Source organism: Cladophialophora yegresii (assembly GCF_000585515.1).
Source record: "Cladophialophora yegresii CBS 114405 chromosome Unknown aczIN-supercont1.1, whole genome shotgun sequence".
NCBI classification, from domain to species: Eukaryota; Fungi; Ascomycota; class Eurotiomycetes; order Chaetothyriales; family Herpotrichiellaceae; genus Cladophialophora; species Cladophialophora yegresii.
The window spans coordinates 850,924-875,889 of record NW_006913045.1 but is presented as its reverse complement, the minus strand read 5'-3'; the positions used below and the strand labels follow the sequence as shown (position 1 = coordinate 875,889).

Sequence of the window (24,966 nt, the reverse complement as noted above, 5' to 3'; positions counted from 1 at the left end):
ATGAAGCTTGGCGCTCAACAATGTAAGAGTATGGTAGAAGCGGCGACACTCCTCCTCCCGCTTGCCAGGAAGTTTGCCAACCGTTTGCACGATGTTCCTTCGTGCTTCAGAGCATCCCGTATACTGTCTGTACGTGGCTGTATTGGCCGTGTAGAGCAATAGGGGACCACAAAGCGTTGTTTCATTTGACGTCCTCGACGTATCCCGGGCACAACCGTATGTAGTAGGACCAAACTGGGCGCTTTCGGCTCGAGGTTTCATCATCCAACTGTTGTGCTCAGCACTCGCCTCTTCTGCTGCCGCACTTTCTACGGCAACCGAATCGCGCCCCCCTCTGCTCTCCAGAACACCCAAACCAAGCCCAGCACGACCTTGACCCCGCCGGCGATCCACAGCGGATCAGCGATATCCCCTCCCTTGGTCAGCACGCCGCCGAGACCCGCACCGAGCACGAGCGCCACCGCGGAAACGAATCTTCGGTTGCGCTTCGGGTTCTGCGTCACCGGCGCGGTGAACAGCAGCGGATCGAACATCAAGTCGCAGTACGTGCTGGTCAGCACGATCGTGGGCAATTCGTTGTACAGCAGCATGCGGCTCATGACGATCTGCCCGGCGGACTGGAAGGAGAGCAACCCCAGCGGGAGGAGGACGATGTAGTTTCGTGGGAGCTGGTTGCCTGCGTCCTTGTGGACGACGCCGCTGACCACTAAAATCCCGGCGATGAAGCAGAGCAGGGCCTGGAAGATGAAGCTGCCGAATAAAGTGCCGCGGCGCAGGGGGCCAAGCAGGCGACACACCCGGCTGAAGAAGTAGGTGCCCAGGCAGAAGCTGAGGATGGCCGTGCCGGATTTGACCCAGCGGTAGGGTTGGCTTAGGGGTTGGCCGGACATGCCTAGGCCGACGTAGACGGTGTTGCCTTATCTTCACGTTACTAAAAACTTCCTTCTTCATTCTCGTGGGTGTTTGCGCCGCCGCGGACGGAATGGCATCGCCCTCGCGGGCTCGCTGGCCTCGCTCGCTCGATTAACTCACCTGTCTGCATGCTCACGAAACAACTCCACACATTAAACACGGCGCTGTCCACCAGGCCGGAAATGAAGCACGTGACGATGAGGATCAGGTCGGCGTATTCCTTGCTGGCGTCTTCGGCGAGGTGTTGGCGCCAGCGCGCCATTCGGCCGCGTCGTTTGGCCACCTCGAGAGAGTCGTCCATGCTGCTGTCGGAGTGGACGTCCGTCATGACTGCGGAGCGTGGCGTGGCAGTTGTATCTGCGAGTGCGGGTACCGCCCGGTGTTGCGTGCTTGACGGTGAGAAGTCGAAGAAGAGGCCGTCGATGTACAACAATGATCCCAGGCTTCAGCTGCAAATTCAGCTTCAAGAAAGAGATTCCGAAACGAGACCTGTCTTGCGGAGTGCTGGTGGTGCATCTCACGGGGTCTCACAGGATTGTGTCATTTATGAATGCGGAGCTACGAGCTCTGCGTGGTGTCCACGTCCGGAACGGGCTCCGTGAGCCGGACGAGTGGTGAGCGAGCGAGTCACCGAAGCCGAAGCCGAAGCCATCTCACACACGCGCACACGGCACGGGGTTAGCTTGGATTGGCCTTGGTTGGGCTGATTAGGGCAGGGCACAACGCTGGATCGCCAACTCAGGGTCCGTGCGGCTAAATTTTGAACAGCGGACAGCAGGTGTTCGCCGCAAGCCCACGAGGAAGGCCCTGGCCGTTGGGAGCCTGGCTACCCCCAACTCTGGGCATCCCCCTCGGCATCTGAAGCCCCAGCCCACGCGCATGTTTCTCCGCATGGGGATTCCACGAGATCTGCATGCGCGCCAATCTTGGATCTGCTGCAGCTAGCAAGGATGGGGGGGGGGGGGGGGGGGGGGGGGGGGGGGGTGCCCGTCATCTTGACGGCATGGCACGCATGGCCGCGTGAACGATTAGCCTGGGTGACTAGCAAACTGGTTACCTGACGATACCGGGGAAATCGTACGGAGTACTTGAGTATGAGTACATGAGTACAGAGCACACTGCCGAGGTATTACAAACTTGAAGACTCCCGCAGGAGTTGGTACACTCAAGAGGCTTGTTCAGTATATCTTTTGCGAGTCTGCAAAGCATAATTACAATGTAGAAGGACGCACTTTGCGGGCCATAACTCAGCGACTGCGAACCGGCGGATCATTGTTTTGCTTGACTTCATGGTAGGCACCTCGGTGAAAAGCGATATGCGATGATCTGATCTGGCATGAAATGGTCGGGACGCTACTGTACGCCATGCTCTTCAGAAACATTGACAGTCTCACTGTCTGCACCAGGAATGCGACGACGATGCCCTGCGGCCGAAAGCTAAACCACCGTCTGTCACTTCCCTGCCAAGCAGAGCAGATACAGTTCTCCTACCATCTAGGATTCGATCCACGGTCTACGGTCTATGCAGAACGGCCAAGGCAATCGTACACTTCACCTCGAACGCATGGCCACGCCTAGCTACTGTACCCAGTAAATAGCTGCACTGATTCGAGAAGAGAGTATCGACAGCCAAGCCTATACCTTGGCCCTACCGAGTACTTTGCGTGCACTCTGCTTGACGCTCGCCATATGCGCAGGCAGATGGACGCTGGACACCCCAGACCGGAGACCAGACATTGTATAAGCATTCCCCCAATTCCCCAGTTCTTGTCTGCTTGGATGCTGGGATGCTTGCGGCCCCAGATCCGTGAGTTAATTAGACTCTCACTCTGCACCGCCCACGCGCAAGGAAACGAGCACACCCTTCGCACGCAGAATAGAGTGGACACGGTATGCAGTTATGGACAATGTAGTAGGCAATACGAGTGCTTGGCACTGCATTGTCCATCAGTCCGCCCAGCACCCCAGCGGAGTGGAAGCGTGCAATGTCCCACACGGAGTATCAGTGGCGATCCACTTGGATAAATGATGAACCGCCATACTCGGCCCAACCCACAAGCAGTGCAGCAGTGCAAGTAGGGCCCAGCTATCACTTCAGACAGTACGAATAGCTAGATTTTCGTGGCTGGGCAACAAGACACTTTGAATTGTCTTGTTATTTTCGACATAGTTCGTGCCTTGGCTAATTACTTACTGTTTACTGCCCACCTGGCTCCCTTACTGCCTCGTGCTCACGGCTCACTACTCTCTGGGGCGTGTGCGCCAACAGGCTTCGCGTAGAGAGGCCGAACCAGAACAAATGCAAAAGGTAGGGGAATTGCTCACGACTCCTTCGCGGCGAGGACACCAGGTAATGCCGCCCTCTAGTCCACCCCAACCCGCGCAAGACCTTTGTTCCCCGGTGTTCAATGAGGCTGATGTGACTGCCTCGGCCAATCTTGACCTCTCCAACAGTTCCCGCTGAGCTAGCAGAGAACCCGGGATGGGTTGCAACTGTCGACATGATGCACGATACGCGCGAAGACGAAGGGGCATTATTCCCGGACCGAGCTGCGACGACAGCCTTCATTTCAGGGATAAACTTGTGCACTCCAATGGACAGGAGTGGCTAGGTGCGGCGAAGATATCCCTCCGCGGTCAATGCCATTCAAAACGTCAAACAGCCCGAGGTGCGGTTTTCGAAGTGGAGTGGACGAAGCATCGGTAAGTGGATTGGCAAGCCTGCTCGGCCTGGCGAGCATGGCAAGGAGACGACTCAAATTGGTGATGGCGATTGGTGACTCGAGTGCGAACGAAGAAGGCGGTTATGCCTTATGAGCATCGGATTGGGGCTTGATGAGGACATTAACGGAAGCGAGAATGAATGCCGGCCCAAAGGCTGGATTACTTAGGGAGCGCACAGCCGGAGTGGCGGCGAACGTCTGCAGGTACGAGTACAGTTAGAGATGCCGCCGTCGCCAAGTATCGCGGACGAAACGCCGAAGTAAGGCATTGTTTCCTCTAAGACATGAGTACTCCGTTCTGTGTGGTCGTCTCTTCAGTCATTCACGGGATGGTCCTCCATCAGATCGTTCTCCATGTACAATTCATCACCCTGCCTGCCTGCCTGCTTGTCTCAGTCCGCCCACTATATTGCGCCAGTATACAGTACGGCACGGTCCTCAGCCTCTCCCGTTGCAAACAGAGACGCAGTACGGACAAAAGCATCATTCATTCCATCAATAGCACTCTGTAGGTGTCCTGTATGCTCTAAGCTGCAGCACTCGCCCCGGCACCCCGCCCTTGGGCTCTCGTTCGCTGCCTCTCCGGTCTTTTCAATGTATATCTGCATCGTATGTTAGTCGTGTCGTGGAAAAAGAGAGATGCCCACTGAGCAGCAAATCCAGTGACTCACTTTGCAAATGCTCTCGCCAGAGCCTTCTTACAACTCAACTTCTGGCTCCCGACAAACGAGTCCACCGTCACGGCAATGGCGCGGTCAATGTCCTGCGAGGAGCAGAAATCCGACAGCCGCATCTTGCAGAACGCCTCGGCGATGCGCATTATTGCCTCGAGATGGCGGACCTGTTGGCGGTATTATTGTCAGCATGGCCGACGGAGAAGGGCTTCTCATCAGAATGGATATACCAGAGGTCGAGTAGGGCAGTGGAAAGCGATATACACGACTCACCGTAATGGGATACGCCCCTGTGACCAACGACTCTCGCCTCATATCGGCAAATAATCTTGCGACTTTGTCCTGGTCGATCTGGTATAGCTTGGGCCGGCACTTCTCTCGTGCGTATAGGATGTATTTCCTCAGTAACTCCTGAGGAATGGCGCCCTCTTGCTGCGGCTGGTCGTCGTTCTTGGCCACGTTCTGCGTCTCGGGATCGTCTCGCATGGGCACGGTATTCCCTTCCTCGTCTGTTTCAATCTTCGCGGGATGGGCGCGCCCGTGGCTGTTGACCACGAAATTCGCGAGCCGCTCGTCCTCGGCGGGATCGACCGTGTCCCTCACCACGCACAGGATGTCAAACCTCGAGAGAATCGGCTCGGTGAGTTCCACGTTCTGACTGAACGGGACGGTCCCGTTATAGCGGCCTCCCTTGGGATTGGCGGCCGCCACGATCGCACACCTCGCCTGCAGGGTGGTGACGATGCCGGCCTTGGAAATGGATATGGTTTGCTGTTCCATCGCCTCGTGAATACTCGTGCGGTCTGCGTCATTCATCTTGTCGAACTCGTCAATCAAGCAGGTTCCCCTGTCTGCGAGGACAAGAGCCCCGCCTTCGAGTCCCCATTCTTGCGTCAAGGGATCTTTGCGCACAGATGCCGTCAAACCAACTGCCGATGCGCCCTGGCCAGTCGCGAAGACGGCACGGTGCGCCGTCTTCTCAATATACTTTAGGACCTGTGATTTGGCGGTTCCTGGGTCACCGAGGAGGAGGACATTAATGTCGCCGCGGATTTTGTGCTTCCCTTGTGCTTCTTTGCTGACGCCGCCGAAGAGGGAAAGCGCCGCTGCGGTCTTCACGTCTCTGTGGCCGTAGATGGACGGGGCGATCGAGTCGACGATCTTGTCCACAATATTGGGATCCTTGGAGAGCGCGCGGATCTGCCGTTCGTCCTCTTCTGTGAGTCGGAAGCCGGCCAGTTGGTCGTGCGTTTTGACCACATGGTTCGCTTCTAGCATTGTCGCAAAAACGGGGAATCCGTTCTTATTGTTGAGCTGCCCGCTGTAGTTGTTGCGGTAGATGGCCGTGACATCGACTTCCTCACCGGGCTTGGCCTTGTCGATCAGATCAGCCAGGAGGATGACTTCTCGGTGGCGCGGCAGCCGACCCGCAGGCACTGTCCCGGGAGATTCCTGCAGCGTCAGTTTCTGGTAGTTTCGATACACAGTTTTGTCGGTGCTCAGGGTGAAGGGCCCTCGGGACTGGCAGGCTTGGCAGAAGGTCAGTTTCACCTCGGCGGACGTGGATTCTTGAGCGAAGGGGCCAAGCGTGACGCCGCACTTCTGGCACCGGAATTTGACCATCTGGAGCTGCGGAAAGACACCAGTGCGGCGGGTGACGACACCCGACACGCGGACCAGGCAATTGAGGTGCGACTGGCGCAATTGTCTCAGCGTGTACTGGACTGGGAGATCGGAGATGCGGACATGGATCTCAGGGTGTATAAGCTCGTAGTTTGGGTAGTGCAGGCGGACGACCTCGAAGGCGGCCTTGTCAAAAATCTTGAGCATTTCCGAGGGTGCGTTGGCCAGGAAGTAAGCCAAGATGGCCTTTGTCGAAGCCAGATGGTCGTACGAGACCTCGAGAGACTCGGAGTTGACCTCGCCCAAGGTGCGGATCCGGGTGCCGTAGACGGACGTCCCGTTTGCATCGATGTATTCCGTCAGGAAAGATTTGAACTCGCGGGCGATCGTCTTCATCACAGAAGGCACGGTCACCCATTCGGTGATGTTCGAGGCCTTGACGTCCTGCAACGTCTCCAAGGACAATTCTTCTTCCATGATGTTTTCATCGATATCCATGTCGTCCTGGTCCTCGTCATAGTGATGTCGTCGTCTGCGAGGCTGTCTAGTCAAATCGATGCCTGCATCGTCGTCGTCATCCGGCATAAATGCAGCGGGCATGCGACGTCGACGAGCCAGCTCGCGATCGCGTTTGTTAAGTCTTGCCTCCAATTGTCGGCGGGAAGCGAGGTCAAGGTCGTCGTAATCGCCTTCATCGTCAATCATACGGCCTTGGTATGTTTCTTGCTCGCGTCGTTCACGCTCGTCGTTCATGAAATTGTCACCGAACAAGTCGATGCCGTCCTCGTCCTCTGCCATCTCGTCTGCATCATCAATGTCTCCGATGAGGTCGTCTTCTGGATCCAAGTCGTCATCAAGGTCATCCTCGTTCTCATTCGTGGGTAGTAAAGGGGGCGATGAAGGTATCGCTACGGTCAGTGCAGTCAGTATTGCATCCGCTTTACGACACTAGACTTCTATTCATGGATAGTGGCTTACCCGCGGGCGACGATGACATGATGTCGTCCTCATCTTCATCGCGAGCCCTCTTGCGCCTGGCCGCGTTGCTGGGGCCTCTGTTTGCCGCGGACATGCTAGGCCGAAGGGGTGAACTTTGAGATGTTGGTCAGCGTCGATGGTCGCCAACTAGCAGGGAGCCGAGTATAGCGATTGCGTATGCATACCTCATGATGTTACTTCGATCTCAGCTGGTCGTGTAGATTGTACAGCTTTGGTGAGAGCAAAGTGAGTTGAGCGCAAAGGCGGGTGTCAGAGAACGCGTAAAGTGGAACGCGTCGAACAACACGCCAATCCAAATTAGGAAATAGGAAGACTAGAGAGTCGGACTCCAGTCGTACTGTGTACAGCCGTGAGCGAGATGTTAGGATCCACAAGCGACATTTACAATCGACTTTTCCATCTCTCCCGACTCTTTCTTGCTCGGGGTCTTTATTCTCATCAACCGCAACGATGGAGGCGATCCCTGAGAACGAAGAAGTCAAGGTGTCTGCTCCCCGAGACTCTCAAACCGCATCGGAGTTCATCGACCAGCAACTGGCCCTTGAGGCTGATGCGCGAGAAGTCCTACCATATGTAAGCCTCGCCATTTCACATGTTCATCCAGCCACGGTCTCATCTAATACTGGGCAGAAATTTGACAAGTGCACCAATATCCTTGGACCCCTCCGACAGAACATCTTCGCCTGCCTTACGTGCTCTCCTCCGCCCGCGTCAGAAGCCCAAGTGTACACACCAGCGGGAGTCTGCTATGCTTGCTCCATCTCCTGCCACGGCGAACACACTCTGGTCGAACTCTTCTCCCGGCGTGACTTTGTCTGCGATTGTGGTACCAGCAGGCTTCCTTCAACGTCACCTTGCACCTTACGGTCCGATCCTGCAACCGGAAGCCGAGGTGTTCATTCGCAAGAGCCGCATAAAGGGAACCATTACAATCACAATTTTCAGAATCGGTTCTGCGCTTGTGCAGAGGAGTATGACGCCAATACGGAGAAGGGGACGATGTATCAGTGTTTGGGGCTGGGGACAGTTGAAACGGGTGGATGTGGCGAGGATTGGTACCACCCGGAATGTCTGATGGGTCTACCAAGGCACTGGTATAAGCAGCAAGAACCGGAAGCGAGAAACGACGGTGTGGAAAAGAAACTTAAGGATGCAGAGTGTGAAGAGAAGGACGAGGCCTCGCACCCAGTTCCCCAAGGGTTTCCGGACGAAGACGATTTCGAGGCCATGATATGCTACAAATGTGTCGAGTCGAATCCATGGATCAAGAAGTACGCGGGTACGGCAGGCTTCCTGCCGCCTGTCTCTAATCGTGAGAAATCGGCGGTCACCGGGGCAGCAACGGCTGAGCCTGTTCCAGCAGACCCCAGTGTCACCAATTCCCTGAAGCGCAAAGCATCGGCCGATGGCAACGACATCCGACCATCGAGTCCGACGAAGCGCGTTAAGGACGACAGTGCCACAGCATCACACGACGCAAATATCCCGTCAGGACTTGCTCGACCGTCTCCAACCAATGGCGCCTCTGTTGCAGATATTCCCCCGACGACTGCCAAACCCGCGGAAACCGACTCAAAACCACAACACAAACACGACCTCCTTCCCTCCTCTCCACCCGCCGGCAGATTTAGTCTCTTCCTGAAGGCCGATTTTCGCGATCACCTCTGTCACTGCCCCTCATGTTACCCGAACCTCATCCCACACCCTCAACTCCTCGAAGACGAAGACACATACGAGCCTTCTATCTCCTCGGACGGATCCTCACAGCATCACCCCAACGGCACGCACGGTGGCTCCTCGCGCGCCTCCCTGCTCGACCGTGGTGAAGCTGCGCTCAGCAATATCGACCGCGTCCGCGCAATCGAGGGCGTCATGGTCTACAACCACCTCCGCGACAAAGTCAAAGAATTCCTCAAGCCATACGCCGAAGAAGGGCGCGTCGTCAGCGCGGACGATATCAAAGCTTACTTTGAGAAGCTGAGGGGTGATTCCCAGGCGATCAAAGAGGCAAGGGACGATGCAGGAGGTGGCGATGGGGGAGAAGGAGATAATAGGAGAGAGCAGAGTGGGTATTGATTGGATCACCCGAGGCGCCTGAGAATGGGACCTCGACTTTGGAAATGTACGAGTACCATTCATTGGACTTGCATGTGGGTGAGGATCCCTACTGGACTTCTGTACCCCCCCAGGTGGCCTAGCTGCCATTGGTTACAAAGCAACATCCAGCCTGAGCCGATCGAGACCTTATCCAGAGTATGAAACATCGTCTTTGACTGCCTTTCTTCACGCCCGCGCGAGGTCTTTCTCTCTTCCTCCTCGTATTCTATCAGTCACGACCATGCCATTGTTGTCCGTGGCTGACGGAGTTGATCCTGCAAGGTACGCAAATGGGAGATCCTTTGGTCCAAGCACTCCGTAACTATCCTTGTTGGCTTATCCGGGTCAGAGATGCTCCGGTTTTCGACGTTACTTGGCCGACTGACGCTTCCGGGACCTGGTTCGACTAGATTAAGGTGTCTTATTTACTGGCCGTGCGTGTGATAGAGTTCCTGCCCAAAGTCAACCCCAGCGGAACTTGGAGCGGATCTTGACCTGGAAATCCACTTCACGCCGGTGATCAGTCTCTACTGCATGGTCTATTATCCTAACGGAGCAACCCTCCGAATCATCCCGACCGTCGTAAAGGCACCGGTACATCTGTATCCTTCCGCCTGCAACCCCGATCATAACTTCGCCTGTTTACTCACCCACGGCTCCCCCACCAGCTCCAACCCAGTCAACCGCTCGAGTTCTCTGACCGCGTCCTTGGTCTTTCCTAGTACGACCCTGACGGTCCGAATGCCCAACGACTTTGCGGTCTTCAAGTTCTCCCCGATATCGTCAAAAAACACGACATCCTCGGCCATGATATCCTGCCCCCACCGCTCGCGGATCAGTCTCAACGTATACTCGTAGATATCGCGGTTCGGCTTCCTCATGCCGACATGTGCACTCGACACAAAGATGTCAAACACGGCCTTGACGTCCTCCGGCCCGGGCTCGTTGAACGCATGGCCCTCCGGAAACACGGTCGTGTTGGACAAGGCCGCCAGCGGCCAGCCGTGGCGCTTGAGTTTCAGCAGCGCAGGATACATCCAGGGGTCCGGGTTGCGCGAATACCGCATCATGTTCCAGTACAGGGTCTCGGCGTCGATGGGCGGCACGGGCGGCGGATCAGAGACATTCAGTTTTTCGGCGTGGAACTTGGCCCACAGGTCCGGGCGTTCCAGGTCCGCTTTGAAGAGGCGGAAGTAGGTCGCGTCGTTGGGGATCTCGCCGCGCTCGAGCTTGTGCCAGGCGCCGTTGGGCGTCAGGGCGCGGATGCTGTAGTTGATGTAGCCCTTGGGGATGCCGTTCTGGATCTCGTAGTCCAGGATTGCTTGGAAGGGGGAAACTACCTTGTGGGGGTTAGCTGTTGTTTATCTCGTGTTTGGATTTATATTTAGATTTATGTTGGTATTTCTGGTTGCTTTTACTCCGTTTGGCACGGAAGAGGTGGCTACTTACACAAACGCCGCCAATGTCGAACAAGAGCACTTTGGGCCGGGACTGTACTGAAGCCATTGTGAGATGGGTAGCCGAGGAGTCGGCCACAAAGTATCAATTGATTGAGGGTTGAGAATTGTAGATTTATCGGACTATTTTAGGTCCTATCATAACCACGACATTTTCATCTTGAATCTTGAGCCATGCGAGAGGATGGAAATAGTAGAGAAGAACTACAGTAACTGTCTCCAGCAGTTTGTCGAGGCATGGATCTGCTTCCAGATTTGAGCCGAGGCTGTAAGTCGCTTTTCTGGCCGGAAGTCACCAATCGGTTAAATGCGCCGGAGTAGTTAGTTGCTGACTCTCTTCTATTCGGCAGAGTATTTAGTCCACTATATTCACTATCGTCTCATGTTCCCACCTACGCAAAAGGTCCGATCTATCGCTGTCCATGCGGCTGCAGATCTCTAAGCCGTCCAGGTCTTGGGACCGTTTACATTGATGCAACAGGAGCACCAGGGCGACTGGACCAGGGTATATTTTATGTTCAACGGCAGAACTGCCAGGGATCGGAGCCTTGTGCGCTGACTCGTCCCCAACGCGTCTCAAACGGAGGTATAGAACTCGAGATCGGGTGTGATACAGGTCGCAGATTATGAGAACTAAGGCGGAGGGTACGAGGACGTGATGCGCTCCAACTTTGTGAGTTTTAAACCCTTCGGCTCCATACAAGTGGGCTCCTCGAGGAGGTATCGCGGTCGAGGAGCACCAGCTAGAGTGAGATGCGCAATCCTCATTTTCTTCGCCTTGCCCGTATAGTAGGACGCACCACAGTTTTCGTAGCAGCGGCAGCCGAGCCAGGCGTCTCTCTGTAGACCAGGCCGCTCATATCGAAACCGTGTCGTATAGACACCATTAATAGCAGATACACGGTGGTTAGTCAGAGGCGATGCATAGACTTGGAATCCACGAGCAAGAGCATGGGGCGTGTCAACGTCAGCTCTGAAAGGATACACCAGAAGGGCGCTGACATAGATCACTCCGGATTCGAGGATTGTTCGTGTCACTTTTTTGGTGATATCAGTCCATACAGCCGCCAGGTATCACACTGTAACAGATGTAGTGCCGGGTTCCGTGCATTGGCAGGATGAAGGTCAGATTGGCGGAAAGCTAACGTGAACAGAGGAAGTTCAATAGTCGTCTGAGTTTAATAGCGACAAAATCAGGTCCAGGTGATAGTCAACATTGGGAGCTTGGGAGGGCATCAGCCCGGTCTCTGCCATGAACAAGATTGTCTCTTGTGGTACCTTAACTGAATGAGCTACTCATCCTTGCAAAAGAACGCTGACATGAGGAGAAGTTGTAGTTGTGGAAGGAAGGTCGATGGCTGGTCAACGTGTGGCGAGTGCAGTTACTTGGCCTCCACTCGCTCCAAGTACCTGCCTTCCCCGGAGTATATTTCTTCCGTTGCCGAGTCTGGCACCACCACATGAAAGATACCTCACTTTGTTCCCACTTCGTTCGCACTGACATGCCTGCTCGCGATGTAATCCGTGTGGCTCTTCTGGGGATCCACATTGAAAATGCACATGGCTTAGAAGGGTCCCAGGTATCGCGGGCTATTGTCCTGGGTGTCAATCGATGCCTACCTAGTGCACAGCTACTAATTGCAAGCTCTATCCTCGACATTGGGGAGACCCTACCAACTCTTCGGCACGTTCTCGATTTTAATCCTCACTCAGTCATCATTACTTGCAGGGCACGGACCCCGGCTTGATCTAGTTCCTGTCGTTCCGCACCAGACCTTCGACTGGCTCCACCCACGCGACCTTTTCTACACAAATTGTTCGAGCTGCGGCTTCAGTCAATCCGACACCAGCTCGAACTAGTCCACGGCACCCAATTCCAGAACGTGTGTGCTGGAAAGCCACTCGAAAACCGATACAGCAGGCAGCTGCAAGCCTTGCAAAAGGAGCTGTCCATCTGGTCTCCGCTCGCCATGCCTGTTGTGCGCTCATGCTTTGAGGTCTCCTTGACCGTGAACGTGTTTGAGAGTGTCGTCTTTCCGCAAAGCCTTGTCAGTCATTCATGTGGTATCCTATCACAACCTAGCGGGGGAGTAAGTACGTGTGCTCGTGGCCGACTTACATTTGACAAGGTCACTGGCAAAGACACAGAACGTGATCTTGCGATCATCCGTGCAATGGCAGATGAAATGTCACGTGTTAGGCGCTGGTACACCGACTCGACGTATGCCGCTGACACCGGTAATGAAGTTGTCGCCCTCAATCGAGTACTCGATAAGGACGGCCCCGCAGTAGCATGATGATGTGACTCTGGAGAGGTTTCTCATGATTGTTTCAATTTTGCCATCCTCCCTGGATCTGAGTCTTGTCGCTTTTCTTCGGTCCGAGCCCAGTGCTATGCTCTGTCACTTGGGAATGGGCAAACAACGGCAGCAGTGACGGTCGTAGACGTCTCTGCTGCACCAGCTTCGGCGACTCAAGTCCAACATTTCGACTCGAGTGGCATAGGTTTAGATAAAAACGCCCAAAGCATAGCTATTCATTGACCAAGCGACTACTCAACCGGTTCTCTGACCGAATGTTCCAGGCCTGACTGATTCTCCGGACTGTGCTTTGCTTTGGTCAGAGCCGAATGGCGTGGCCTTGGCTGGGGACGTGTGGGATATTGGCCAATGTGGGGATGAACGTCCTTGTTGCGTTCAGATGTAATTACTCCGTAGAAATTTCGTAAATGAGCTTCGCGGCGGTCGGACCGTAGGATTTCTGTTGTACATAGCTTGTGTGAGCGTGGTGTTATCGATTCCGGCTCCCGAATCTTACTGTATTTTGTCGTTCGCTTGCATTGCGGGCTGGAGACGCACGTGGGAAGTGCAGCCCTGCCACTTGTTTAGCTGTGCATTCTGTGCCCGTGCTGGGAGAATAAAGTTTTCTGGGGGAAGCCGCGCTCCTTGAGGGAGTAGCAGAGTGATCGCCAACCAAGACATTTCTGAAGTGCATAACTTGTGTAACTTAACGCGCGTCTATGCCCAGTCGGAGAGACACCGATATATCCCCAGTGAATCAGCCAGGCCTCACTGCCAACCAGATGCAAAGTCAAAATAACGCCCCGGAGGCTCTTGTGGGGTTCCCCGCGTTCAATGGTTGAGTCGCAGATTGTGGGAACGAATGAAGAGCAGCGCCAAAAGGCTGAGTGTTCAGCCTAGGCTCCTCGGATCCGAGGAAGGTTTTCACCTTACCTTCACTCAGACTTCGGCTTTCACTGGCGCAACAATCAAGAAATTCAGGTCATTACAGCCATCGGATGCTGCAACTTCGGGCCACTTGCAGGCCAGGACTAATGATAGCTTTCCGACTGACAGCTTGTGTCTCGCAAGGCGTCCCTCATTCGCAGCTCATTTGCTGTGGCTGGCCTGACGTCCCACGAAGCCATGACAAACCTTGCCAGCGTCCCACCATCATCTGTCTAACAAGACGATATCGACCATTACCCCCGCATACAGTGGGAAGGCTTAGCCTATCACAGCTACCCCAGGCTATGCAAACAAAGGTCTTAGGCTTCGCTTGCGACGCGGTATTATCGGTCTTTGCGATGCTCTTGCATACATACAAAGTCCCCTCTCGTCCTCTACAAATCGTGGTGTGACTGCCGCGAGAGCTACAGTCTCCATTGACTTCCTGTGCCGACACCGACTAACATGGCTTCCAACACTATATCGGACGCGCCGGTCGAGAAGGGAGCGCACTCCCATGGATCAGATTTCGTATCTATCGAAGAGAAAAGAGGAGCGTCAAGTGACAAGCAGATTGAGGACGTCGACACAGTCGACGGCAACCTGCATTACGATGAAGTGGACGAGGAGCCCGAACTCCATATGCGAACCTATGTGGCCCTGTTTTCCATGTTTCTGTTGAACATGGTCCAGGTTGTCGCTCTACAGGGGCCTCCTGCTGTGGTATGTGTGCCAACACGAAATGAGTTCATGCGACTACATTTGAATTAACGAGCCCTTCTGGTATATAGCTCGACTGGATCGGTGAAAGCCTCGAAAACCCACAGACGCAAACCTGGGTCCCCAATTCTTTGTCACTCGTACAGGCGGTGCTCGGCCCCGTCATCTCGTTGGCCTCCGACACCTTCCAAGCTCGAAAAAGCATTCTCGTCGGCTCATGTCTCACGTCACTGGTTGGAGCCGCCATCGCCCCAGGTTCTCACGGCATGGGTCGCCTGATTGCGGCCCAAACATTGATCGGCTTTGGCTTTGCAGCTGTACCGCTCGCCTATTGCGTGCCGAGCGAGATTTTGCCCCGGAAATGGAGGCCGAGTAAGTGCACCGAGCACAATACAGTCGCTTATGACAATATGACTCACGAATACTGCAGTGGCGCAAGCTTTCATGAACGTGGCCGCGGCTCTAGGTGCCATTACCGGCCCCATGGCAATTGGTGCTCTGACCAAACGTGATCCAGTGAATGGATGGCGAGACTTCTACGTATGTCAAAAGCACACAGCAGGATTTTATGCTGGACAGAGGGCTGACAAGAAACGTCCAAATAGTGGATCCAAACCGCCTTCTGGGGAGCCACGGCTGCCGGTATCTTCGTGGGCTACAGACCGCCCAAGCGACACACCCGCCTGGATCACCTTTCGGTCTGGCAGAAGTTGGGGCATTGTGACATCCCAGGCTGCTCCCTGCTCACCGTGGGACTGTCACTGTTCCTGACGGGTCTCAACCTGGGCGGAAACCTGTACCCCTGGACGAACTCGCGCACCCTCGCCACTCTGATCATCGGACTCGTCGTCCTGATAATCTTCGGTCTCTACGAGTGGAAGGGTACCAAGATGGGTATAATGAACCACGAACTCTTCCGTGGCGGTAAGGCGCAAGGTCGAACATTCGCCATCTGCGTGGGCCTGATCTTCATCGAGGGCATCATGCTCTTCTCGTATATTGTGTTTTATCCAGTCCTGTAAGTTTTCGCCACCATTTGCGCAGTACATCTCTAACCCATCCATATCAGGACAACCTCCCTCTTTGAAACGGATCCATTGTTGCTCGTGTCTCGCGAAATGCCATACTGGGTCGTCGGCGGCGCCTCGACCATCATTTGGGGCTACGCAAGCACCAGGTTCCGCACCATTCGCGAGCCCCTGTTCGTCGGCTATCTCATCTTCACGGGCGCCATCATCGGCTTTGCCTGTATCCAGCCGGATGACTCCACGACAACTTGCATCCTGAGCGGCCTCGCGGGACTCGGTTTCGGTGCCCCCTTGATTCTGATCATCACCGGCGTCCAGCTGTCGACGCCACACAGCCTGATCGCCACAGCCACAGCGGTGACGACCTCTTCGCGAGCAGTCGCCGCGACCGTCTTCACGGCCATCTATGCCGCGGCCCTGAACGACAGGATCGCCGCCAATATCCCCAGCGGAGTGGGCGGAGCTGCTGCCGGAGCTGGTCTCCCGGCCGCTTCGATCCCAGCCTTTGTGCAAGCCCTCGCGGGCAACCAACCTGACGCTTTGAGCAGCATTCCGGGCGTGACTCCGGCGATCATTGCCGTTGGCGTGACGGCCTTGAAACAAGCATTGGCGGACTCGATCCGCGTGGTGTACATCATCGCTGCACCGTTCGGCGCGTTGGCGTGCGTCATGTGCTTGTTCATTGGGGATCTGCGCAAGACGATGAATTACGTCGTCGAGGCGCCCGTCGAGGAGCTGCACGCGAAGAAACATCATAGGGAACAGACTGCGTGATGTGGTTGGGAGATAGCGCAAGGACAGAGGCAGCCGACGAGGCGTCACGGCGACGCGTAGTGGCCCTCGTCCCATGAGAGCTGATCTCTGTACCCGATATTCGCTCAGTTCAACTAGTTAGCCATCTCGCTGCCAGCGCTCCAATAAAGTAGTTGATCTTGCCTACGACTTGCATTGTAGAGTACGTGTGTGATAACGAGTGGTACAGGGGTTCAAAAGGGCAGACGAAGCCGGGCTCCGGCCCAGGGATTCGTACTTCGACTGGCATCGCATGGCGTCGCACCGCGAAGGATGGAATCAAGTGGCAGTACAAGATGTGTGCGCACCTTCACGACGGGACCTTGTCCCGCGCCGCCGTGGACACGTAGGTTGCAAGTAAGCTCACGGTATACAGTGTGCTAATATATGCGGCGGCCATGCTAACGCAGGCTGTGCATTCATAAACAACTATCCCATCGTACTCCGAACCATATATCTTCAAGACGTTGTGCCGTGCCCTGGACACGTAGAATGGAAGCAAGCTTGCGTATCCTAATGCGCCACGCGGCACCCTGATACATAAGCCATGCATTCACAACCATAAGGGGAACTATCCCATCGTACTCCGAATTATATCGTCCCAGCCTGCAGGATTCCAGGCCTGGATGGTCCTTTATTCGAATCTAAGGCCCCCGTCCCTTTTCAACAACCCACCGCCTCACCCGCTCTTTATACCTCGTTGCCCTTCGATCGCGAACGTGTGTCTGCATTTGCGTCTGCACGACGGCAGAAGACCGCCTCGACGGCCTACTCCCGGAACAGGTCAAAAACTCTTTACATTCCGCCCAGCTCGTGGTGGTGTAGATGACGAAATTGCCGAAACCGTGCAGTGGCATGCAGGCCGCCGAGGTCAAGTAGAGGCCGTAGATCTGGTCGTCGGGGGCGATGAAGTTGTTGTACACTCTGTTTATGGAGATGGGGACCTACATAGAGTGCGGGCGCTGCGTGTTAGTGGGATGGATGAAATAGGTATACAGCAGATACAGCAATTGGCCAGCTGGCTTGCGGACAAGCAGCAAACAGAGCAAACAAAGAATCAATGAGGCTAAGTGCATCATGTAGTATGTAGACGTACCCAGGTGATGAACAGCACGATGGTGCATAGAAAGGCGAATTTCGCGTATTTCCAATGGATCGTGTCGAAGCGGGAGGATGATCGTCGAGAGGGAGGAAACTGAAACTGTTCACTGGGCCGGAGCATCGCTTGGTCGGAAGGTGAGCGGTCGAGCGTGACGGTGGGGGAGACGGGCGACCAGGGCGCAGAGAACGAAGGGGAGCGCTCTGATGTGGATGAGTCGGGATCCTGTTTCTGGTCGTGCTCCTGTGAATCGTGTCCGGCGTGGGACTCCAAGTCGAGCGGCGCTTCGTGCGAGTGGATTGGGGCAAGTGGTTCGAGGCCTTTGAGTTCGGCGGAGGTGGATGCGTCATATTGATTAGTGCTAGTGGTAGTGGTGGCTGCAACCGCCGCCGCCGTTGGCCCCCAGTTCTGTGTCCTGGTCGGCGCGACAAAGGCTCGCGTGATGCTCGAGAACCGGCGCTCTCGTGGCGGAGGAAAGCCGTCTGGCCCGAGAGCAGGCGGGTCTTCTCGATGCAAGCCGGAGTTGGCTTTGGCGGTTTTGACCTTTTTGCGGACGAGGAGGATCTGTTTCCCACTCAGAGAGAAAAGAAAGATAGCGGTCAGGATGAAGCACCTATGTTGAACTCAAGTCAGACGCCAGATCCCATCGAGGCAGGCCGCCTATCGCTATGCTTCCACGACTCACCAGATTGGCACATAGAATGACCACAGGCGGAGAATGTCTTTCTCCCGGCCGATCCAACACCACATTGTCGCCGGCCCATACAAGGTCTTTCCATCGGGCCTCCAGCACAAGAAAACCAAAGCCGGAATCGCCGGCAAAACAAACGCGAGTAGCACCGCATAAAGGTCGATCTTTTTCAACTCCGTCGCTTTTCTCTTCGTCCGAACCGTAAGAAGCACATTAAACGCCATGATCATAACCTGGAGAACTCCGTCAGTATAGGTGGAAGCCACCTTCATTTTGAACATTTGGGCAATCGTACCAACAACGGATCCGTCATCACAAACCATTGTATAAAAAACCCTTGCGTTTGACACCAAGCAGAACTCCTGCCAGCTCTAATAGGGTACTGGCCCCAGCTATATGCAAGGCAACCGAAGATGTTGGCGATGGCGATGGAAAAGGCGAGTCGGTTGACCGGCTTTTGCAGCGGCGGGTAGCTGAGGAAGCTGATTATAGTGAACGACGAGCCCGATAGAGACAGACATGACGATACTCTGGCAGCGATGTCGAGGGCTTGGTACTGGTCGTGTGAGAACGTTTGATTGTACCCGGACATGATCGTCTCCACATTTTCGATGGATGGGTTAGAGCGTTGGCTCGACGTTATCGGGTGGCAGTACGGCCGGCGGCAGCAGCTGTGCTCGGTGTCAGAGGCATCGAGCCGCCATATGCGCAACGCGCTTACTGTAAGTCGACCAGTATCTACTTTTCTGTCGCTAGTCGGAGACCAAGGTAGTTGGGTTGAAGCGGCCAAGGCGTAAGGATAGAAAACAAAAGGAAGAAATGCCTACATGATCAAATTGGTCCAGCTGAGGTCCAAGGGACTTTGCCGAGATAGGAACCTGAAGGAGTAAGCCAGTGGGTGGTGCTGAGAAGCCCGTCAAAATGTGGGGGGTGAAGCCAACGATGTTGTCAGAAATTGGTAGCGAGCCTCGGAAGCGTGAAGGCGGGGGGGATCGACTTGCTTTGATGGGCTCGATGGGTCGCTCGGGCGACGTGCCCCGGAGCCTGACCATGGGGGATCACATCGGGGGATTATGCACGGGATACCCCTTAACGACTGGGGTTGATGCCATGACCAGTGCGTGGGCCAAGTGCGCTAGAGACACCCAGGCGACTTGGTACGCAATGGTGCGTATGCAACCCGTGTAGGCCGTCTTTATCAGCACACGGAATAGCTACTATGAAAAGCGTCAGTCAAATAATTGCTGCAGTGGTTGATCGCAGAGTAACAGCCGATTTCGAGTTCTAAAGAATGACACAGTAAGGGGAGAGAAACACGAGATTTCGGAGGCTGGAGCCATCAGTCAACGGGCCCAAACTGACGACATCAACCTCCGAACTTCAGCAGCTTCTAGGCCCGGGTTGACTGGACTTTGTGATGCCCTCCTAATGTCCTTTCAAGCCAGCGTGTGGCCATGTGCAACATGTCAAGCAGTCTGACCCCACCTGAGCTCGAGGGTTAGGACAAAGAAATCGAAACGCGTGAACTGTTGCCAAGACACTCACCCAACGCTCACTTCAGCGTTTTGCAGGCTTTAGGATGTCAAGCAAAACAAAGACGTGCCGGCGCTTCAGGAAAGATTCTTCCCAGCTTCTTACAATGCCCTGCGGCGAGCGACAGTTTTGATCGGATGAAAATAATTGTCTTTCATTAAAGTTGAGCTTTCAAGCTCGATCGAGTCTTGTAGTAGAAATAGAACTAGCACAGGACCAGCTGTGTCATGAGAAGTAGATACAGAAGAACCCCCTCCCCACCATAAAACACCATAAGAATGGGAATGTTAAAATCGTAAAACCATCAAGGGCAGCGCCGACTCGAGCACTCAGTGCTGCTGGCACTCTGGGTTGCCAAGGTCGTGTTCAAAGGCTGCAGTGTTAAACTCGGAGTAGACTGTGTCAATCTTCTTCTGCTCAACGTCGACGCTGAAGGTGATGAGTCCGAGCACCGGCATTGGGTTGTTGACCTTCACTTGCGGGTTCTGGATGCCGGTGGCATTCCAGCGCCAGGAGATCTGGTCACAGTTGTGAAAGGTTGAGAGGGTTTGGACGTCCGGTAGAGGCGGAGTCACGGATTGACTAGCAATGAAGGCTTGTAGCGAGGGGAAAGCGGGAGTTCCGAGCTGAAGGTAGCAGTCAGTGCTTGTTCTAGCAGGTGAAAGACAGAAAAGGTGGAAGAAATTCATCATGGACTTACAGGTCGATTGCCCAAGGTGTTGATCGAGTCAGACCAGACGACGAACTTGTCCGAAAGGATGGAGTCGGCAGTCTTGTTGAAATCCGGACCACCTGGGTATTCCAGCAGGTACGTGTAGCCATCGACAAGAGTCTGCACATCGTCGTCGTTCAGGCACTTGTTGTTCATGCCTTGACCATAGTGCCGATCATAGGTATCACTGTCGTCTCCATGTGCAGGTACTTCCGCCGACGAGGAGGACCAGTCACCTTGTGGACGAGCGAAAACCGCGGTCAGGAGGGCGAGGCCTGTAAGAATTGTGCTGTGCATCTTGGATTGGTGTCGAGTTGGTGCTGTACGATGACAAGGTTGAAAGAGGTGTTCAGAGGCGTGTCGATGTCGTCGGGAGGGCGAGAAGGTCTGTTCGGTCTGGAGATATTGTGCCCTGATAGCAAGAAGAAATCCTGTACTTTATATCTCATTCTCAAATCACAGCATGATCTTTCGCAGCGGTGCTGTGCCGGTTTGTTTGCCACGAAAGCCCGGAGATGCAGATCATCATCATCAATATGCGGGTTCCTGCAGTTGTCTCGAAGCTTGAAGGGTGGAACCCGACAATCACGATACGCATGTTGTCAGTTAGCCCAGTTGAACGACGCGTTGGTGCAAGGCTGTCAGCACATTTGTGGACACCAGTGGTGACTGGACCGCACACCATTGGATTGTCGGCACGCTGAACTCGAGTGCGTTGGAATTGGACATTTCGAGGCATCATACATTCTCAAGCGTGGCCTGCACGCTGACGTCTCGGGACCAATTTCCGGTCAAAAGACCCAGACCTCGAACTGTCTGGAAGATTGTGAGGAACGCCTCTCGAATTAGCGGTCTTGTTTGTAGAGCACCTACTGTACCTGCATGGCATCGTTAACTGCTGCGAGGCCGTGGGTGCGTCTTATCCCAGCAGACATATTTTCTGGTTGTTGCAACGCTGTCCGTCATCTTTGTTCTCCGTCAACAGCGATCTCGGAACATGCAAGATGCTGACCCAGACGTGCACTGGGGAATATTCGTTCCGAAGATCATTGGTGCCTGGAAATGCGCTATGTGCCCTCTGCTCCTTCCATCACCATACTTGGGCGTAGCAATAATGTCGAGGTCTAAATCTGCCTTCGAAAACTGACAACTTGTCAAGGGCAGATTGAGCGAAGCTTAAATTCGTCAACCTCGCAGATCGGGAAGTTCTGCTGAACATCACTACCCAGTACAGGACAGTAAATTATTGATGACTACCCAAGTACAATACAGACGGAGATGAACAGGCCAAGGGAAATTGAGCAACACATTCTCAGCCGCTCAGTAGCATCCGAAAACATTTTGGAACCATGGTTCTCCAACATGCATAATCAATATGCATGCGGGCGACTGAAAACTGGCGCAGCAAGCGGAGGGGGGACTATCGTGTACGAGACTGAAGCTCGTGATTCTTTCGGAGATCAGTGCCTGCATGCTTCCAGGCATTGCGACAAGCACTTCAAGACTGTTCCTGCCGGACATGTCTTCCCAATCTCAAACTCCCGTTTCTATCGTCCAGGTTCGTCGCTCTCGCTCTGACATCAAATGCAATTCACGTATGCACTGACCACGCCGTAATATGCGAATGTGGTGTCTAACTGGTCTGAACACGCGCAATGACATCTCCCACCTGCTGGATACGCTCGATCAACGCCTTACCATGCAACTTGGAAACAAGCATGAATCAGCCCATTACGCCCTGGCCAGCGCGTCTATCTTCTTCATCGTGTCGTTAACCTCGTTAAGAAGGGCTTTCCTGAAACCTCGGGCGTCCGTTGAGTCCACTTCGATTGCATCTGCCTTTAATATCACGTGCGTCATGACGCTCTCGCTCAATCTTCGGTGCTCTTTCTCTCGCTCCTGAGAAGATGAAGGCGGATTGTTGATGAACCTGCGACAAAGTGGCAGCCATTGCTCGTGGAACGTGTCTGAGAGAACTTGCAGCTTTCCCATCGGTGTATTGGGGTCCACTCTGGGCACTGAGGTGGGAATAGGGACTGACGACGTCGTGGGACGAGACGGCGCTGTTTGAGATGGTGCAGGATGAGGTGAAGTGCCTCTTGTCCGGGACGGCTCCCGTCGGATTGGGGCTCGATCATCAGACTCGGGCTTCAGGTTGCCGCGAGATTGTCGTTCCGAAGCCGTTCCGGCCGAAAGATGGCCATTAGGATGAAGGAAACTTGAAGATGTAGAGGGAGCCTGGTGCGTTCGAGGCAGCTGTTCGTCGCTACGGTGGCGAACGGAAGAGGGTGCTCGGGGCCGTCGCCGAGGGTTTGTTTCTGGAATTTCTTCGCCGCTCGACGAATGGCTATCTCTGTCACTGTAATCCAGATAGCCTTCGGTCTTGATGGCTGCCACCTCGCTATTCTGTTTCATGTTGTATCTTCTCAGTGGCCACGAATCATGTCTGAGATCGCGTTTCTTGTAGACAAGCCTGACCTTGCGTGGATCAGTCCCGAGAAATCGGGCGACTGCCTCCCGCAGCTGTCCAACATACGCAGTCTCTTCGCTGATAGAATATGCGGGGAATTCCACGGGGATTATTGACGCCATATAGCGCACGAGGATGACATCGGGGGCATCGGACTCTTCGGCGGGTTGCGTGTCATTTTGTCGATATGTTGAATGGCGATGGGAGTCTTGCAGCATGCCCTGATCGGCATCGATGTACTCGAAGTGACTGGAAAGGTTTCGAGCATAGGGATCGACAATATTGCTGGTGTACGGCGAGCCCCCATTGCGGCTGCCGCCGTGGGCGACGTAGCTGCTGTAGCTGCTCATGAGAAAGCGAGCAAAAAGGTAGATAAGGGAAAGGAGGAGGGCGGCTAGAGTAGTGTAGGAAGCTGTAGAGTACTCTGTCAGAAGGAGGTGGAGGCGGTCGTGGAAATCAGCAGGCAAATGCTGGAGGATCGGCTGTGCGAGGCTGTAGAGGTTTTGCTGGATATCGGAAGACCAAGTCTGAAGACTTGAGGAAGCCACGGTGAAAGATATCGCTCAACAACGGCGATGATCGAGTGTGAACACTGACCGAGGCCGAAGTCGTGGTGTATTGGAACTCGGCGGTGAAAGATGGTGGTTTGTGTATGAGAAAGGCAGGGCAGATCTCGACGTCGTCACCGAGGGGGAACGAGTATGTAATATTGTGGATCTGCTCAGCAGGGGATGGAAAGCTGTCAAGGAGGCGAAAAGGGTAACGCAGACTACGAGTAGGGTTGTAGATTCCTTTGAGGACACCGGATGACAGGCAGAGAAAAAGGTTGGATTGGTCGTGGTTGTAGTCCTTTCTGCAGGAGGCAGGTGCAAGGAATCGCGCAGTTCAAAAGCCGCAGTTCTGTGTGCGATGCGAGTTCTGTTAGGCTCACCTGGACTGGCTATTGCGGGCGACAGTGCGAAGGAGAACCACTAATAGAACCAGTCCGGATGACGCAGGTGCTCGGTGGAGAGAATGCGCCAAATTTTCCCCTACCCTGCCGGGCTTTTGGTAAGATCTTTGGGACTTTCTCGGGAATTTGTCGTCTGATTAAGCTCCTGCAAACCCTTCCGACACCCATTAGCTGATAAGAGCGCACTCCATTGTCGACGTTCTTCAGCAGCAGAATCAATCGCATGGACAGTGGCGCATCAGAGGTTGTGTCCACTGCAAGGGACAAACACACAAGTGAGCATCGGACCGGAAGAATATTCCCGCCGAGACTGAAGTGACCCGACTCAAGAGCTGAGCTGAGGTGTGAAACTCTTTGTCTTGCTGTCCTCCGCTAGTGTGTCCGTTGGTCTTCAGAATGTACGAGGTAGCACTCGATCTGATCTTTCAGCCTCATTAATGTTACACAACAGTGGTGGCAGCACTGCCACAGTGCCGATAGCTCACTGGTATCAGCAAAGTGTACGGAGTAGTTCCTCTGCTATTGCCAACAGTGCCTCCCGCGCCTCCGTCACTGCGCCTTCTAGCATTTAAACATGCCACAGATGGTGTTGCCAACGAGGCACTCATACGGGGGAAGAACAGAACTCGTTCAGCCAGATGTTTGACAATAAACTACTGTAATTTGTGACTCCAGATTCACATCATTGCACCCAACGAACCAGCTTCTCGCACGCACTTCGGCTGTCTATATCTGTTGCGGTTACTTATCAAATGAGGATTCCATGGCTCCAATGGAGTCTTTGTGCGCTTCCACTCCTATCTCTACAAGACATTGTCCAGGATGTTGCAGTGCTATGGTACGAGGTAACCTTCACTGCAAGTGGTACATGCTCTTCAATTTGTATCAGGATCATCCTTTGTCTTCAGGAATTCTGTTGAACTTTCGCGTCTCGTCTTCTTCCTCGGGCGAAAGCATAAGTCTTGGTCTAGGCCTTTCTCCAGAATCTCGACTCTTCAGACGGGCAATTGACCGTTTGACGTCATACTGCAGGCCCCCTGGTGTCTCTCATTAGTTCCGCATGACTGTTGACTGCGTGGGCGGGTACTTCTGGCTTGCGTCCGATATGTCCGGATTCTCCTTTTTCCACCCACGCTCCCACGTTGTCTGACTCGTCTCCCCCACGTCTCCCTCCAATTTGTAAACACGGGCTGCTCATATGGAAAGCTTCCATTTTCCCGTCCAAACAAGCTGCCCGCCCATCGGCTGTGGTCTCTG

The 24,966-nt window shown here is 54.4% G+C and overlaps 8 protein-coding genes across 8 annotated transcripts; 2 read left to right on the top strand and 6 right to left on the bottom strand.

The window, feature by feature from the left end:
• Positions 1-308: 308 nt before the first annotated feature.
• Positions 309-1,240, bottom strand: A1O7_00318 (uncharacterized protein; the record flags this gene model as incomplete). The annotated part of the gene is made up of 2 exons (XM_007754360.1): positions 309-916; positions 1,033-1,240. The coding sequence occupies 2 exons, from the start codon at positions 1,238-1,240 to the stop codon at positions 309-311; spliced, it is 816 nt and encodes a 271-aa protein (XP_007752550.1).
• A 2,921-nt stretch (positions 1,241-4,161) lies between these two features.
• On the bottom strand, positions 4,162-7,004 carry A1O7_00317 (minichromosome maintenance protein 2; the record flags this gene model as incomplete). Its single annotated transcript, XM_007754359.1, has 4 exons — positions 4,162-4,237; positions 4,307-4,476; positions 4,583-6,840; positions 6,911-7,004. The coding sequence occupies 4 exons, from the start codon at positions 7,002-7,004 to the stop codon at positions 4,162-4,164; spliced, it is 2,598 nt and encodes an 865-aa protein (XP_007752549.1).
• A 377-nt stretch (positions 7,005-7,381) lies between these two features.
• Positions 7,382-9,007, top strand: A1O7_00316 (uncharacterized protein; the record flags this gene model as incomplete). Its single annotated transcript, XM_007754358.1, has 2 exons — positions 7,382-7,504; positions 7,562-9,007. 2 exons carry the CDS (start codon positions 7,382-7,384, stop codon positions 9,005-9,007), a joined length of 1,569 nt encoding a protein of 522 aa, XP_007752548.1.
• Positions 9,008-9,654: 647 nt separating this feature from the next.
• Positions 9,655-10,534, bottom strand: A1O7_00315 (microsomal epoxide hydrolase; the record flags this gene model as incomplete). Its single annotated transcript, XM_007754357.1, has 2 exons — positions 9,655-10,368; positions 10,478-10,534. The coding sequence occupies 2 exons, from the start codon at positions 10,532-10,534 to the stop codon at positions 9,655-9,657; spliced, it is 771 nt and encodes a 256-aa protein (XP_007752547.1).
• Positions 10,535-14,177: 3,643 nt separating this feature from the next.
• On the top strand, positions 14,178-16,234 carry A1O7_00314 (uncharacterized protein; the record flags this gene model as incomplete). Its single annotated transcript, XM_007754356.1, has 5 exons — positions 14,178-14,435; positions 14,504-14,804; positions 14,863-14,972; positions 15,038-15,450; positions 15,502-16,234. The coding sequence occupies 5 exons, from the start codon at positions 14,178-14,180 to the stop codon at positions 16,232-16,234; spliced, it is 1,815 nt and encodes a 604-aa protein (XP_007752546.1).
• A 1,798-nt stretch (positions 16,235-18,032) lies between these two features.
• Positions 18,033-18,634, bottom strand: A1O7_00313 (uncharacterized protein; the record flags this gene model as incomplete). The annotated part of the gene is made up of 2 exons (XM_007754355.1): positions 18,033-18,275; positions 18,338-18,634. 2 exons carry the CDS (start codon positions 18,632-18,634, stop codon positions 18,033-18,035), a joined length of 540 nt encoding a protein of 179 aa, XP_007752545.1.
• A 1,270-nt stretch (positions 18,635-19,904) lies between these two features.
• On the bottom strand, positions 19,905-20,584 carry A1O7_00312 (uncharacterized protein; the record flags this gene model as incomplete). The annotated part of the gene is made up of 2 exons (XM_007754354.1): positions 19,905-20,201; positions 20,276-20,584. The coding sequence occupies 2 exons, from the start codon at positions 20,582-20,584 to the stop codon at positions 19,905-19,907; spliced, it is 606 nt and encodes a 201-aa protein (XP_007752544.1).
• Positions 20,585-22,018: 1,434 nt separating this feature from the next.
• On the bottom strand, positions 22,019-23,107 carry A1O7_00311 (uncharacterized protein; the record flags this gene model as incomplete). Its single annotated transcript, XM_007754353.1, has 1 exon — positions 22,019-23,107. One exon carries the CDS (start codon positions 23,105-23,107, stop codon positions 22,019-22,021), a length of 1,089 nt encoding a protein of 362 aa, XP_007752543.1.
• Positions 23,108-24,966: the final 1,859 nt, after the last annotated feature.